The 15980-nt window shown below is 46.2% G+C and overlaps 1 protein-coding gene across 1 annotated transcript; it reads right to left on the bottom strand.

Moving 5' to 3' along the window:
- Nucleotides 1-1196: 1196 nt before the first annotated feature.
- On the bottom strand, nt 1197-13920 carry tmem102 (transmembrane protein 102; the record flags this gene model as incomplete). The annotated part of the gene is made up of 5 exons (XM_079215468.1): nt 1197-1897; nt 1998-2210; nt 2351-2544; nt 2873-3205; nt 13719-13920. 5 exons carry the CDS (start codon nt 13918-13920, stop codon nt 1298-1300), a joined length of 1542 nt encoding a protein of 513 aa, XP_079071594.1. The 3' UTR covers nt 1197-1297.
- Nucleotides 13921-15980: the final 2060 nt, after the last annotated feature.

Raw genomic sequence — 15980 nt, 5'->3', positions numbered from 1 at the left:
CGCACATCTTCGTACAATACAGGAAATACATCGTATACATTATGTATATATATATATATATTTTTATAACATCACCACCCTTTTTTTAGCCTTTCTTTTCGAGGCCTGGTCACACCAGAAAGTAGCACAGCCAAAGTAACCTGCTTCAAATCAGGCTCGTATAACAAAGACAATCATCAAATCATCTTTGTGAAGGTGGAATCTGAGAATGTTTGGCATTTTTGGTTGTTAAGAAGTTTGGAACGATTACCCATTATAATTATTATTATTACTCCGTTAAAAGAAACGGATGCTAATGGTCAGCGAGCAAATTTCACTAGGCTCAACCACAAAACAGTATTTTCAAAACTTGTTCGTACCATTGACTCATTTTCATGATGTTTAAAAGGTGCAACGCAGCCAACAAGGCACTTCCCCAATTGTTTATTTTTCAGCAGGAATTTTGCCATCTGAACTGCCGGTGCGACCAGGCCTTCAGAAGGAGAAACCTGAGATCAACATTCAGACCACAAACTCAGTAGCTTCATCAAGTTGCAACATAAGTTTGATGTTTAGAGGGATAATCAAGACCTTGGTTTCTCTTATTCAAAACCACTCAAACGCAGCTCTTTGGGACATTCAGTTACCCAATGAAATGTAAGTGGCATCGAAATTATAAACATTTAAAAAAATAAAAAGTATTATGAATGAATACCTGAGAAAGATTTGTTTTAAATGAAAAAAATAAGATGCCATAAATCGAGGCGTGGGTGTAAAAAAAGAAGGGGGCTAAAATGTAGTTGACAGAGGAAAGAGACTCTTTGTTCTTAGACTCTGCAGTTCTCCTCACGGCGTTACATTCAGTTACATCAGCCACACCTTGTTCTGCCTCTAGTTACTCCCACTGATCGCAAATAAAATGAGAAATGCAGCAATCAAGGAGCTTTTCTCTCTTTGTCTTTAGAAAGGTATGTCAAATGTTGAAACCCTTAGGCGTAGATACACACACTCACACAAACACTCACACACTCACACACTCTCTCTGTGCTGAGCTCCACTGGACGCATTTCACAAGACTCAAGCTGATAAGTCTCATTAAGGCCAGCTTGTTAGAGGAGGGCCGTCTCCGTGGCAACAGCCCGGTGACATCATGTCTCTTGTGCGACGTCTCAGTATTAGACTTTTTCTCAGTAGTAGGACATGTGTGTGTTTTTGGTTTAGAAGAGTCAGTCAAGCAGCAAAGGCTTCGTTGCAATTTCCCAGCCTAAGAATGGAGGCCAGGAGTCCCCCGACCCTCTGGAGTGGCGTCCTCTCTGCGTCAGTAGAACTTGTCATCAATGCGGAAATGCGGCCTGCTGACATCATCGGGGTTGAGGAAGACGGAAATGGATTTCCCAGGGTTCTCCGTTACCAGCTGCTGCAGCCGCTGCGCCAGCCTGTCCTCCGAGGGGGAGATGATGCCGTTGGCCGCGTGGTGCCCGGGGGAGCCGTGGCCGTTGGTGCTCGCCGTGAGCTCCTTCTTCAGCTGGCCCGCCTGCTGGGCCTGGCCCAGAGCCGCCCGCAGGTGCTCGCTGGGATCGGAGCGCACGTGGGCGAGCTTCCTGGCGACGAGCAGCGCCTGGCTGTCTGTGAGGTGCTCCAGCATGTTGCACTGGGGCAGGAAGTAGTTTGGGCAGCTTTTACCCAGGATGCAATGAGCCAGGTCGTCCAGGAGACCTAGGAGGAGGCGGCCCGGGGTGTCGGCGTCAGGGCTGGACAGGTAGGCGGCAGGAAGTCGGTCGCAGGCCCAGAACAGAATAGTGCGCAGGTGATAGAGGCTGAGGCCCGCACGAGGACGGGCCAGGATACGAGTCAACACGGCCCTGGCTGCCTGGAAGGCCTGGGCCATGGGGTAAGGGATGCACTTCTTCAGCTGAACCTGGTCGTGAGAGAAATAGAGGACAAGTTCATCACACAGCGGGGAGTACAACCCGGAGATTTGAGAGTTAGACAAGAAGACAATTTACAAGCCCCCTCACCTCGCTGCGGGAAAAGGCCAGCCTCCACTCCCTGTCGGGCCGCCCGCCCAGCGGGGAGCAGCAGGGCAGCAGATAGAAGCCGGATATGGCTTCCTCCTCAGTGATTTTACCGTCCCAGAAGTGGTTGGCCGTCAGCCAGCCTTGGGCCACAGCAGGCCAGCCCCGAAACGACACCACCGGCAGCAGGTCGTACAGCACCCGGCTAGAGCCCGCCTGCAGGGATGCCGGGGAACAGAAACTTATTTTATGTTACCAAGAAAAACTACACAGGGAAGACCGCTAAGCAGCCTGACGTTCCTCATCGATTCACGCGCAAGCATTCCATCGTCTTCCGTTTTTTTAGCAATCTGTACCTGGAGGATGATGGTGGTGAGGGGTCCGTTCCTCTCCAGTCGGTCCGGGGTGGGGATGCCTCTCTGGGGGCAGCGCCTCAGCTCGCCCACAGCCTCGCTCACCACCCCCCAAAACCAGTCCGTCACCAGGGAGGGAGAGAAGTAGCATCCATCCAGAGAATGAGGAGAGTCCAGGGAGGGGATGGAGCCTTTACCTGAGCGAAGGAGAGGGGGAGGGATGAATGCTGAGTCACTCAAAGCTCATCAAAGTACTTAATACATCACGCAATATTACTGTTGATTGAACAGAACAAGCAAACTAAATGCTGTTGCAGCCCTGAAGAAGACGTATTTGTCGTATGCAGTTTACTACAAAAAGCAATGCCGTGCTGCAAAGAATTCACTTCTTATCCCTTTTGCCCGAATCATATCAATAAATGTCATTCCCTGTTCTTACTGCATCCAATAAGCCAACTTCTCCTTTGCCGTACTTACTGTGCTCCCTCTTTCCTTGCCACGGCCCTCATACTTATCCCCACTTACTCATTTCTCCCTCTTCCTCCTCCTCGGTGGGGAATCCGCTCTCCTCCTCGCAGCAGATGCTCCAGCGGGACATGACGTTGGAGTCGCAGAGGCGGAGGCTGAGCCACGAGTGGCAGGGCGGGGAGTGCCGCATGTCCAGGGTGACGGGCTGGTTGCGGTCGTGAAGCTTGAGGGCTGGTACCAGCAGGGTGAAGTCCAGGTCAAAGTCGGCCCCTTTGGCGTAGTCCCCCAGCTCCTCGGGGTTGAGGTCCAAGACCCCCTCCCTGGCCCCGCCTGACAGCAGCAGGTACTCGTTGGCCACCGGTAGGCGCTGGTCTACCTTCTGGACTAAGCCTGGATGGGTTGGGAGGGTCAAAAATGTAATCACACTCAGCACAATTCATATTCAGAGACACTGGTATGTGTGGAAAGACAAGGGGCGCAGTGAGCGGAACGATGTCCAGCTGTTTGGAGAGGCACCGCGTTTACTTATGACTCCGGGCTGCCACGTACACCGACACATGAAGGGTGTGAAATTAACGGCCCCCTCAGTTCCCACTCGGCTCGACACTAATGCTCATTTCAGTGGTTCAGCTACATTTCTGCCTCCACACACTACGCCCTCTCTGTAAACACAATGCAGCCACTCCAGGATCAGCAGGATGAAAACTATTAAAAAGGACACGTCCTGTTAGTTACATCTAGGGGCCACATTTTTGTAGTTTGTTTAGCTAATTGCTGAGATCTGGGAACACAGTTCACACAGGAAGCCTGATGGAGCAAGAAATACGAACAATGATCATCTTATTACGTCTCTAAAAGCCTTCCCCGGTCTCCTTCCATGGGAGAAACTCAAGCCTCCAAATCCCTTTACGGCCACTTAGCTGTGTTGTAAACTTTCCGGGCTCTGGGCCCCCGAGGGATCCGCAGCACTTGAGTCAAGTCAATTACATTTTGCAAGCTAAAAAAAAGGGGAAGATAGGGAAAGGCCTGATCCTAGGGCCAGACCGTTGCTGATCTCGAGTTAAGTGCCAGCTACAATCGGTCAAAAGGTGCAGCGTGGACAGGGAGGTGATTGTGAGAGCTTAAGCCGCTCCAGGGCAGCCGAGACTGTGGAAACAGGGGCCACACCCGAGGGCACAAAGCTCCACACGATTCCCCTCATCCAATTATATGGGCATGTGTGTGTGTACCTAAGCATGTGTCGGGATGGGGGATAATTGTGAGTCTGAGGCAAAATATCGGGAGGAAAAAGTGGCATCAATAGAAACTCATTCTCGAAGCTTCCACTTTTGGAAATGTAAAGTGATAAACTTGTAGAATTTCAGACGGCTGAATTTTTGCCGTTTCACTTGTTCTTATGTGTCGTACTTCGTACTAAGTTTCCATGTCGATGATTGTGGTCTGACAGAGCAACATGGCCCTTCGTGGGGCAGCGTCCCCATCCACACCATCATTTCTCACTTCATATCGTTTGACAGTATAGAAGAGAATCGTTGTTGGGGGAAATCCGGGGAGTGGAGAGGAACGAGCGATGAAAGTGGGAGTATTAAAGTAAAATGCGCTTACGAGTATTCTCTCTGGCGCTCCGCTTTGACAAGGAGCACAATGAAAGAGCTTCATTTGACGCGATCACTGTGGGAGCAGTCAAAGAGAGGGAGTAAAATAAAGAGAGTGTGTGACAGCGCCTCTTTGGATTTGTATCAGAATCAGCTCGTCTCCCTCCGCGAGCTGCGTTCATCTCCCGACTAGAGTGCTGCCGTCTTTCCCACTGTGCTTCATCCGGAGCGCCGACGCTCCTCGGGATCTTCCACCACAAATTCTGAGTGGATACCTCGGGCGTGATCAAAATGAACACGTAGAAAGCGTTTTTTTTTGTGTGCGTTATGAATCATGATGAGGCTTGAACTTCTTTCAGTTATTCTTACTTATGTTTGTCTTTTTCTGGTCAAAGAACCCCAAACCCCTACTGAGGAAAAACCCACACCCTTGGTATGAACGTGTTCTTTAAATCGCCTAGTTTACAGCAGGCTGAGAACATTTTATTGTAATGGGACGACATATGTAGCCTGCCTTAATAACTGCAAGTAAAAGTTTTTCCCAGCCATTTTGGAACTAGACTCTGCTATTGATCGGTAAAGAGTTCCTCATCCCCGCTTACTTATTAAACAGGTCTCATGTGCTGGTCCCGTCTGGAGCAGCAACTGCAGGTTGTTGGTAGTTTAAGGTGATTAAAAGGAACTCAAACATACACAAAAACGAAAAACAATCACATAAATAGCCTCAAAACGAGTTTACACACACGCACCTGAAAAAGCACCATACTCAACTCATAGTGATCGCTTGTGGGACTTGTGAAAAACAATACGACCAATCGACGCTGGTGGAAAAGTAGCCAAGTCCGTTTTTAAGTGCTGTACTTAAGTACACATTTGTACACTTTATACTTCACTCCAATTCAGAGGGAAATATTGCACTTTTTACCTTTGTATGTTTAATTGAATACCAGTTACTAGTTACTTTAAATTATGATGTAAAACTATTGGTTATGAGAAGACTTTAAGCTGCAACATTAAAGCGATGATCACCTTAATGCAAAAAAAGTTACGGTACTCATCCTGCAAAATGGTAATTATTGATACATTAATTAAACTATGTAGTACAGAAGTATATTTTGATGTTGGTACTTTCACTTCAGTCAAAGATCAGTGTACTTCTTCCACCAATGCCAGTCAATTATCAGCACATGAAATCCGTGAGGCTGTAGTTAAAAAAAAAGAAGGGGAAGGGAGAAAGAGAAATAGAAAAAAAGAGAGAACGACTGGGCAGATCAAAAGGGAAGAGAGGGACAGATCAGACGGCAGCCAAAGGGCAACAAGTTCGAAGCAGCAACTTCTCTCATTTGTCTGGTTTTAATCGCCCACATGATGAATTGGGTCAAATGGGCGACCGGGATGAAAGCGAGCGACGCAAAAGAGAGTAAAGAGCGCCTCTCCTCTCTCCAGTAGGGGCTTCAGTCAAAGAGGGAGGAAGAAAAGAAATGTTCTCAATTAGCGAGATTTCTTTAATCTCCAACACTGGAAGTATGAGGAGCACAATCTATTTTTTTTTTTTATCCAAACTCTCAAAATCGGCCACACACTGCTTTACTGGGCATCTACCAGCACGCACGCACGCACGCGCACACACACACACACACACACACACACACACACACACACACACACACACACACACACACACACACACACACACACACACACACACACACACACACACACACACACACAGTCTGAGAATAGAGTCGGAATGGAGACCGTCTAGGCTGCTTTCACAGCCACGGATTAAACTTAATCCTATAAGAAAAATGTCTTTGAATGTAGATTTCCATTAGAGAGAAGTTTTATGATAAGAGCTATTTTCAAACTGGACCCAATTCTATGTCTGTGAAAGGACTATTTGATGGCTATGGGTGACTCCATCAGTCTCGGTGTGTGGAATCGGTGAAGCCCAACTCCTTACCTACACACCTGTCTGCGTAGCTCTCTCACTCTATACTGTAAGGCCCGAAGCCGATTTGAAATTCGAAATAACCTTCTTGCGTCACAATTACTGCGAAAAAAGGTTTTACACTTGAACATCTATCAGTAGTGAAATCATGAACCAAACATCCAAGGTTAAAAATGGCGCGTGTGCTGCAATCAAAGAGCAATCACGCTGTGCCGCTAGAGACTTTGAAATGACCCGCTCCGGGAGATGAGGCCGGGGGTAATATATAAATAAATAAATATCTGATTTTAATATCAGTAAATCATCACAACTTTGATCCTGGGAGATAACTGTGATTACCATAAGCAAACGCCACGGGGCTCTGCAGCCACTGCCAACCTTTGCACTGCATTTCACTCTCAAGGGATTGGGTTTGTTTAAAAGACGTGAAAGTAGAGCCGGACTATTACCTGGAGGGTTGGAAAGAAAAAGAAAAAAAAGAGGACACACAACAACACTCTTTTTGACAAAGATAAATGAGGTTTAGGGGAAATGTCCAAGGGCATTTACATAAAGCAGGGCTTCCCCCTTCAACGCATCCAGCAGGACAGGCCCACCCATAAGTCTCTGATCTGCCTCAAAATATGGAAAATATGTTGGATAGAAAAACTCATTTACAGGGATTTACAAATCAATACACATAATTTGCACAAGAGCTGTATTTTGTCATCCGTCTTGGGAGTTCATATATGCACACACGTATGTACTGAACTAAATCTATACAGGTTCCTCACATTTGAAGTAATTGCACAGACATTCTGCCTCACACGTCTACCGAATACACAGACTACCCTTCACCCTCGAGGCATGAGGTGACAACGCCGTGCCGAGAAATCCCCTTGAGGCAAGAGAGAGAGAGGAGAGAGAGGAGAGAGAGAGAGAGAGAGAGACATGCAGCATCATGGGAGAGGCGGCCTTTCTCATCACAGCCGGAGCAGAGCAAGGGTAGTCTGCCACACACCTCCAGTTTGATAGACTCCAAAAATAGCTCTGAAAATCTCTCCGGAAAATGGGATTCCTCTAAATAAGCGGACAACTTCTGTGCCCCGCTGCTGGAGAAGGATGCTGGAAGTGAGAGAGCGAGAGGGAGAGAAAGAGCAGCCCAATTTCAATACACAGCGCTAGTAGTGTAGAAAAAAAAAAAAAAAAGGATTAGCCCTTTAGTAGCACTTAAATGGCATTTACTTATAGCACTTAGTAGTTTGGCTTTCTTGAAGAAATTGTATTTTCTTAACTCTTGTTGTTCTGAGTTTGTACTCATGATTGAATCCACTTATTGTAAGTCGCTTTGGATAAAAGCCTCAGCTAAATGAAATGAAATGTAATATAATGTAGTAGGCCCTTTTCCCAGCAGCCATTTTGACATGGTTAAACAAAAATAGATAATGATTATATATTATGGCTCTGTCCCATTTAGGTGGGCCGGGGCCCTGGTATTGTGCATGCTGGCTCAAAGTAATGGCTTTATCAATTACACCTGTGTTTATAGTGCTCATGTCACATCACTCTCACGTCTCAACACGAACTATGAAGCTACCCCCTGTCGTCAGTAGCTTAGCATAAAGACTGGAAACAGGGAGACTGAGCCTGGCTCTGTCTGAAGGCAAGAAGGAAATCAGACTACCAGCACCTGTAAAGCTCACGAGTTAAAGACTTATCGTCGTTTGTTTCATTTTTTTTACACTACATGTTATGCACGGGCCATTCCTCAACCCGGAGTAGTGTCTTCCTGGAGTCTCGTGGTCACGCAGTGGAGAGTTAAGCCTTGCAGCCCAGCTATTAGTCCTAATGCTAAGCTAAGATAACCATCTCCTGATTGCATCATAGTTAAACAGACAGATATAAGATTAGCATAAAATAACTTTTGGCAAGAAAGCTAATTCCTTTAGAATCAGTATGTCTACATCCAGTGTGAGGGTCTAACTTAAAAAAGTCAAATCATTTGCCCTTTATACAGTAAACCAGCAAAATATTATATATCTGCAAGTTCTTGATTGGGGCACCTTCGTGGAGTACTTTCTAAAGGAGGGGATGTTGTCAGAATGAGTCAAGTCAAAGTGCTGCTGCACATCCCCTACCTCTGTGTGACCCTTCTGTTTATTCTGCAGCAGAGCACGCCACAACAACGATGTTCAAAAGCAGCCTCAATCCAAAAGGAGCAATTGAATTTGTTCCAAATGACTCCTGACTAATATAGTCTCAAACGGATGCAATCAGTGCTGTTCAACCGGCGCTTCACATCGCACACTAATAGCAGGATTAATCCCAGACGAACCAGCTGCTGAAAGGTGAGCCATTCCGCCCTGCTCGCTGTTTATGAATTCATATCAAGGCAGGGGATTAGCTTGAAAATAGGCTTCTGAGAGGAAGAGGAATGAAGAAGTTCCAATTTAATCTGATGGTGTGTGTGTGTGTGTGTGTGTGTGTGTGTGTGTGTGTGTGTGTGTGTGTGTGTGTGTGTGTGTGTCTACAAACAGGGCTCAGAGGGACGACAGACATTGCGTGTCTAAACCACCTGCAGGGTCTCCCAGCGCTCCACTGCTGCTTTGATGCCAGTTAGATTGCGATGCCTTGTTCCCCCGAAATGACAGGCAATTATCACCGAAAGAGGAAAGTGTCACTGCAGGTTTATTCTTACAGGTCAGGGCCGCAGAGCGAGCTGGTCACTTGAGAAGTCGTGCACAACAGATCCCAACCAATTACCCCCTTCTCCACAACCTGAATCCCTTACGGTGATATTCTGCAATAATATAATAAGACCTGCAATATATATATTGAGGTCATTCTATTCATTTAAGAGTAGATGTTCTGTGGGATGATCTTTCACAGAAGCCTGCACGAGTACATTAAAAAAGGTCTACTAGGAGTACTAAAACAGCAGTTTTTTTATATGAAGTACATCACTGGGTTGCTGCCGCATGCGTGTGTCATTTTGAAAATGGATTGTGAGGTTTCCATTGCGGAGTTTCAGTTTGACACAAGTGGGATGCTTGTTGTAATACCAACCAGCAAAACTGGCATTATCCATTAAGTCTCACATTAAATATTATTAAGGATTTCCCTAATTATTAACTAATATACACTAATATAAGTAACCCTAACAACATTGTTAAAAATGTTTGTTATATGCTTAAGATAAAAGTCAAACAGATTTCTACTCTGCGCATTTTAAGTTAATACATTTCCCAAAACTTCACTTGATGATTTGAAATAATCAGCTTTGTGCACTTCAACATCTCGAGCTATACAGGAAACTTATTTTAAGGAATACTTAAAGTGCTGAGGATGTGTGGAAAACATAAGCATTCACACTTTTTTTCTATTTCTTTATCCCCCCAGCAACTCAGACCGCTACAGCCTGCACATGAGATACTGTTATCATTTGACGGGTACAGACCAAATGATTCCTCTCTCTTTGCCTCGGGGGAGCGATTATGAAAGAGTAAAAAAAAAAAAAAAGGAATCACAATGCCAGCCCTGGTTTTAAAAATGAGCAGCGCAGTTGATAACATCAGCAATGTCAAAACACTGCTTACTGAACATGCCGAATTCTGTAAGTCATATTTAATTAGACGCCGTGAAAAGAAATCTAATGGATGATGTGATGTCACGGGACACTCTACTGTGTCTACATGACAGACAGTTGTTGGTTGATTCGTTACAGATTCTCATGTAATGGAGATTGTGAATTAAAGTTAACCTCGACTGTGTTTGCATTCATTTTCACCGACGTGCCAGCTGTCAAACAATTAAGATTTAATGGCAGGAAAAGCGAGTCAATGAGGAACAATGACCACCGTTTATGGCGGGCAAGACCGAGCTCATCTGCGCTGCTTGGCACTGGTGCGTCTGATGAAAACGGGAGAGAACCATTTCAGTCGGCTACTGTTGCAGTGCCATGGAGCCGGCCTGGCTGCCAGATGAAGACAGGCGCTCAAATCCAAAAATGGCATTAGCAGAGGACGAGTGAGCCAAAGCAGCCATGCGGGACTCCAGATTCCTGAGCTTTATATAAAATAAAAACTCCAACTGAACTGAGCGTCAGTCGGGCGCTGCGATGATGAGGCAGGAGGTCGCGGCAGTGGGGATCCAGACAGAAGTCCAGCAGCAGTAATGGGCTGCGGCTAGCTGGACTAAGTGAGCTGCGTCCCCAACGGGAATAAAGTTGCCACTTTGATGGTTAAAATTTAACCAAGATAAATTATGCATGAATGTCTGTGCGGCCTTAGAACGGTTAGAACGTTTGGGAGGATAAAGCACCCAAGATTAAAAGTTCTACTACAGTTCACAAAGAATGCTCCAATAGTGGCCATTTTGTGTATATGCATGGCACAGGTGTTTTTTTATGCATGGGTGTTTTCTCCTTGTTCCAATACTTCAATGCACAGAATGCCTCGTGAGCAGAGACCCGAGAAAGATGTTTTCACATTCGTCTCGCTCGCACACCCACACACATGGTGATGGAGAGAGGAGGAGGTATCGTTTCATAGATTTTAACAAGACAGCTGAACTGTCATTTATATACATGTGAAACATGTCTGGAAGGGATAGTTAGATATCTAAAAAGGTGAATGGAACTGGAATGTTTTTTGGTGAGCTTGCAGTATTCAAAGTGAAACAGTGGGGAAAGTTTGTAAAATCTATCTCTGCTGCAAAGTCGGGTTGAGCCACAACAAAAAAGGGAAATGTTGAGATTCTAGCGGGCCGGATTAATCACTCATCCACAGACGGGCTTCGTTTTGTTCTTCATTTGTCATCGCAGCTCAAGGAGGAACTTCTGACTGGTGCCTCTCTTGACTGAAGAAACCAACTCTGGTGCTGATCACCCTTCTCTGTGGCTGAACTGTGAGGAATAGTGGAAAACAATATATATATATATATATTTTTTAAAAGGGGCTGATGTAAGAAGCCCAAGAGAAAACGCAAGACGCGGAGCTCAATGTAGGACAGATTGAAGATCTGGGGCGCCGTATCAACAGAACACTCATTTCATGTCACAATTACTACATTTTCAGGTTTGTTTTCTTGTCGCACGGATAAAAATGTCAAAATCTGGGCCAAGACGAAACTCTTTTCGAACTTGGATGAAAAGTATCCATTCAGTATCATTGGCATCAGCAGAGTACTCTGAACTCTCGAGCCAGCGAACAAACTTTGAGATCTGAAAAGCCGGGTTTTTGGGCGCGTTTGAGCCAAGCAACCGATCTTCTGTTTCACCGGGGATCTATTTCTGCCTTCAGACTTTTGTTTTTCTAAAAGATGTATACAGTTGCCCCATTCGCACTCGCCGGAGGGCAAACCTCATTGTTTGCCCAAACGCCGGGTAAATAAGAGCCTCTTCTTAGATCAGTCAAGACTGTGAAGAAATTCACCGGGTGTACTTGTGAGTGAGAGTGTGCGAGTTTAATCCCTTTTCTCGTTTACTTTCCCCTGGCAGAGTGCAAAGCACAGCGGGGATCTCTCTGCAGCTCAAACTTTATAAAAACATTTAAAACATCTGGCAAAAACAGCCCAAGCCACTCATACACACCCATGCGGTTCCTCCAGCTACCGATAGTAAATAGCGGTCGGCACAAGTCTGGAGAAGCAGCAAAGTAATGAACTGCTCTGGATCGGGGAGGCAGCCAAACTAACATTATTGTTTTGGTCGATGGAGTCTCGTGGCTTTGAAGAGAGTATGGATGGATATCACTACTTCAGTTCCTCGTCGGAAAGGGCAGTGAAATTATTCAAAATTTTGCGTAGACCTAAACAAATATTGATTTTGTTTTTTAAGTGGCTAAAATAGTGGTGGCAAAACTCTACCGTGCTGGTACTACCTGTCAGTTTCTCCAAAACTAAGTACCTCCTGCAACCCCACAGAATCTAAACTACCCCATTAACTTCCTATTCCTAGAATCCAACACAAACCCTCCATGTGTCAATCTTTTTTTTTTTCGTTTGCTTTTCACAGTCAGAGCTGTCACAGCGGGGTGGTGAGGCACAGGGTCTGAAATACCAGCAAACCATCGATGATTGTGCCGGAGAAAGCAGCTTTAAAAAAGGGAAGAAAAAAGTTACAGAGAGATTCTCAACCAAGGGAGCGTGGGAGCAGACAAAGAGGAAAGCAGAGGGCTTTGTGCCAGAATCATGAAAGACGGAAATCTGAGCAAAGGAAAAAAGACTGAAAAACAGCTAGTTTAGTTAAATAAAAAGTTCACGCTGCCTGTACAGTATGAGGTGATGCAATGCCCGGGGGGGAGGAGACTAAATCTGAAATGTGCAGGAGCCGTCTGTCAACCAGTGGAATACTACTGGTCAAATGGAGTTTTGTTTAGAAGAGGCTGATAGTGATATGAGAGGACAAGGATGACAGCAGGGAGGGGGGAGAGTGCCACCTATTGGGCGAACAAACACAGTTCAGCTGATGACAACAAAAACGTTTGGGACAGCTTCACGTCTCGATTAGCAAACCCATCTCTCAGGAGTGCAGCATGAAAGTCAGCGTGCAGAGACAACAGAGGGAGTAGAGCAGCACAGGAGGAAAAAAATATGCTTTGAATTCCTTCATGTCAGTTCTAGTCAAATCAAAGTTCTAAATCTGAAAAATGCCAAACGTGGAAGTTTCAAAAAAATTGCATCCAAGCTGATATGAATTACAAGCCTCTAAATATCAAAGTAAGACTTGAAAAAAAAAACATGTAATAACTTGTCTGTTCTTGGATTAAATTGAAGATGTATATGCACCATTTCACTGCAGACTAAGTCGCAGGACACATTGACGACATTAGACCTTCTGCTTCCGCCTTCCCTTTAGCATCAATTGGCACGAAGCGCAATAGTTCCATACGTTTCATTCTTTTCAGTGTGCTGTAAAATCCTCCTGATCCACCACATCTACTACTGGACACTGAACGTCCCTCTATCATGCAACCACATGTGGTATAACTAGTAAAGAATATATAGCATGAGGAGAGAAATGTACAGTACACACCGATATGGATTAAGCTGTATGTATGAAATTGATTTTAAATCATAGTCACATAAAATGTGCCGGATGCAAGTACAGCTCACTGCTCATAAGGCGTGTTCAGCAGCCAGTCTAATCAGACTGGGTGTTGTACTGGGCCGCTTCCAGGTGAGGCCTGGTCTGATAGCGTGTGAGTGTGGAGCTGGGCGTTCCTGGGAATGATTACTCATTGCTCTCTCAGTGACACTACCCTCGGGGGGATATTATAATAATAGCAATAATGATACAAACATGTGTGAAAAAGGGGGTGTTTAGGGATTGAAGACGAGAGAATGTTTGGGGAGGGGGGGGTCGTGTTCGCAGACATACCGAGCATGTTGAAGATGAAGTCCTTAGCGGTGTGAACCTCCAAGGCGGTCTGGTCTCCGAAGTCCCCCTGTTCCAGCACGACCAGCTCGGACACCTGGGCTGACAATTGATCCAGGGTGGCCCCCGACCGGAAGTCCACCTCCGACAGCTTCTTGGCTGGGGCCGGGGAGCGCGGCGCCACCGCACTCATCAGGGACTCCATCTCTGCAACCCTGTGGGGCAAAGGGCGAGGAAAAGGAGAAATGGTTTTTAATATCACAACAGCCTTATTTTCCAATCGCTAACTCGGTCCAAATGGGAGCCCTTGAGGGACGGATTGCACCGTCATCGTGCCAATAACAACTGTTGCTTTTTGGGGGGTATTATTTAGCACCCCGGAAGGAAAACACAGGGCCATATTTGACTGGTTTTCAGACAGCCTACTGTATGTTCACACTGATTTACTTCTTATTGCTACATAACCTGGCCGCGTTTCCAACGGCCTCGAGTGAATCCCGAGGCTTTGAGGGGCCATTCTGGAGGAACACAAGACATCAGGGACTCACTAGCATTACATTTTAATAGCGTGAAATGTGTTGCTGATGCGGCAGCAATTACCGCACGTCAACCTGATGCTCAGTATGATGGGCCAGACCACTGCAAGCACACAAATGTTGCTTAATGGAACCTGAACAAAAAGACTGTTAATCACATTACGTCACGTATTCTTTTGAGCACCATTAATGGTCCCAAGTGTACCGTTAAGCAACCACAAGCTCATTGACTCCCGTTGCTTTTGCCTCTCGTGTAAACAGTGTTTGAAACTTTTGCATTCGTGGTTTTGTGACTCGCAGCTAAACCGCTCATAAGAAAAAAAAATGATAAACCTGCCAACGCACACAGGTTGTAGAACAGAAACCTGCACGCGCCCCGTGAGGTCGGGTCTTAAAAAAGGAAATCGCCGTAGCATGTCGGGTGGTCATTTGTCAACACGTTTAGCGTATACACTGTGGGAAATGGTGACGCTGAAAAGTAACAAGGCAAAAAAAATACATATGAAACTTAAACGTAAACACGGCTCTGTTGGGCGGAATGACAACACGGCCTCTGCCCCGCCGAACTACGTTAACTAAGTTAACTAACTAACTGACTGGGCCAATTAGCAAGCGAGCTCCCTTGCCCCCTAGCCGCTAAGCTAATAGCCGAGAAAATTAGCCCGGCTTACTGTTAACATTAGCTAATTAGATAATTCGTAATATATATATATGTATATATGTATATCTCAAATCAGCCTGGGCCGCGCTGGGTCCATCCACGTGCCTTCTGTAAACCCCGTAGCGGCCCACATGACTCGCGGGGATGAAGTCGGAGTGGTGCCTCGCCCGTGGTCAGCTAATTCCGTTTATTAGCCCACTAGCTTTATCAAATTAGCATGCTAGCTGTCGCGCCAGGTGGGTATAGGGTAGATAAGTACGGCGGCATACACACGCGCATGCACGCCACAAACACACACGTTCACGCCCAAATATATAGCTCTACACACACGCACGCACGCACCCACCCACCCACATGCCCTCAGCTCGGGTGTCGTTAGCTTTTGCGAGCCGCAGATCACTAGCCGTCGGGCTAAAGCTGTCAAACACACACACACACACCCTTTTACACGGCGACGCGAGGGAGTCGCTTCGCTATCTGCTCCGTTTTCTGGTATCGTGATCCCCGTGCTTCAATCCGCCTTCTCCAGCTGTCATTTCCAACAGGTCCCTGGCAACACCGTCCCAGAAATCATGGTCCTTCTCTGAGGATCCAGGGATTAGTCGCATGTGTGGCACGCACGCCCCACATTGCACAACTACAAACGGATTGGAGAGGTTAGGTTGTGAGTCAAATCGTGCCCGTGTCCTCGCGGAGGAGACCGCTACGGGTTGGTGGTGGTAGCGGCGGCAGCAGGGCGGTTTCACAAAGCACACAGCCGGTGTTTTGATGCGGGAGCGTGCGGTGCCTTGTGTGACTCCAGCAGAGCAGCGGCGACGTGTCCCTGCACCAGACCGGGCAGGGGGCTGGTTCCCTGCCCGCCACCTTTTCTTTTAATAATAATGCTGAGGTGGAGGTGACTTTCCCATGTCCTCTTGTGATAGTATTTTTTTTTGTTATTGATTGTGTAGTTATTAAGTTAGGTGATAAGTTAAGGCTTTTTTTTGGGGGGGGGGGGGGGGGGGGTATTTGTGGGAATGGTTTTAAGTAAATGATTTCCCCCACAATGCAGACTAATCTGTCTCAACT

This window comes from Taurulus bubalis (assembly GCF_910589615.1).
Source record: "Taurulus bubalis genome assembly, chromosome: 3".
NCBI lineage: Eukaryota > Metazoa > Chordata > Actinopteri > Perciformes > Cottidae > Taurulus > Taurulus bubalis.
Note: the sequence above shows the minus strand (reverse complement) of the source record. Positions and strands in the feature narration are given on the sequence as shown.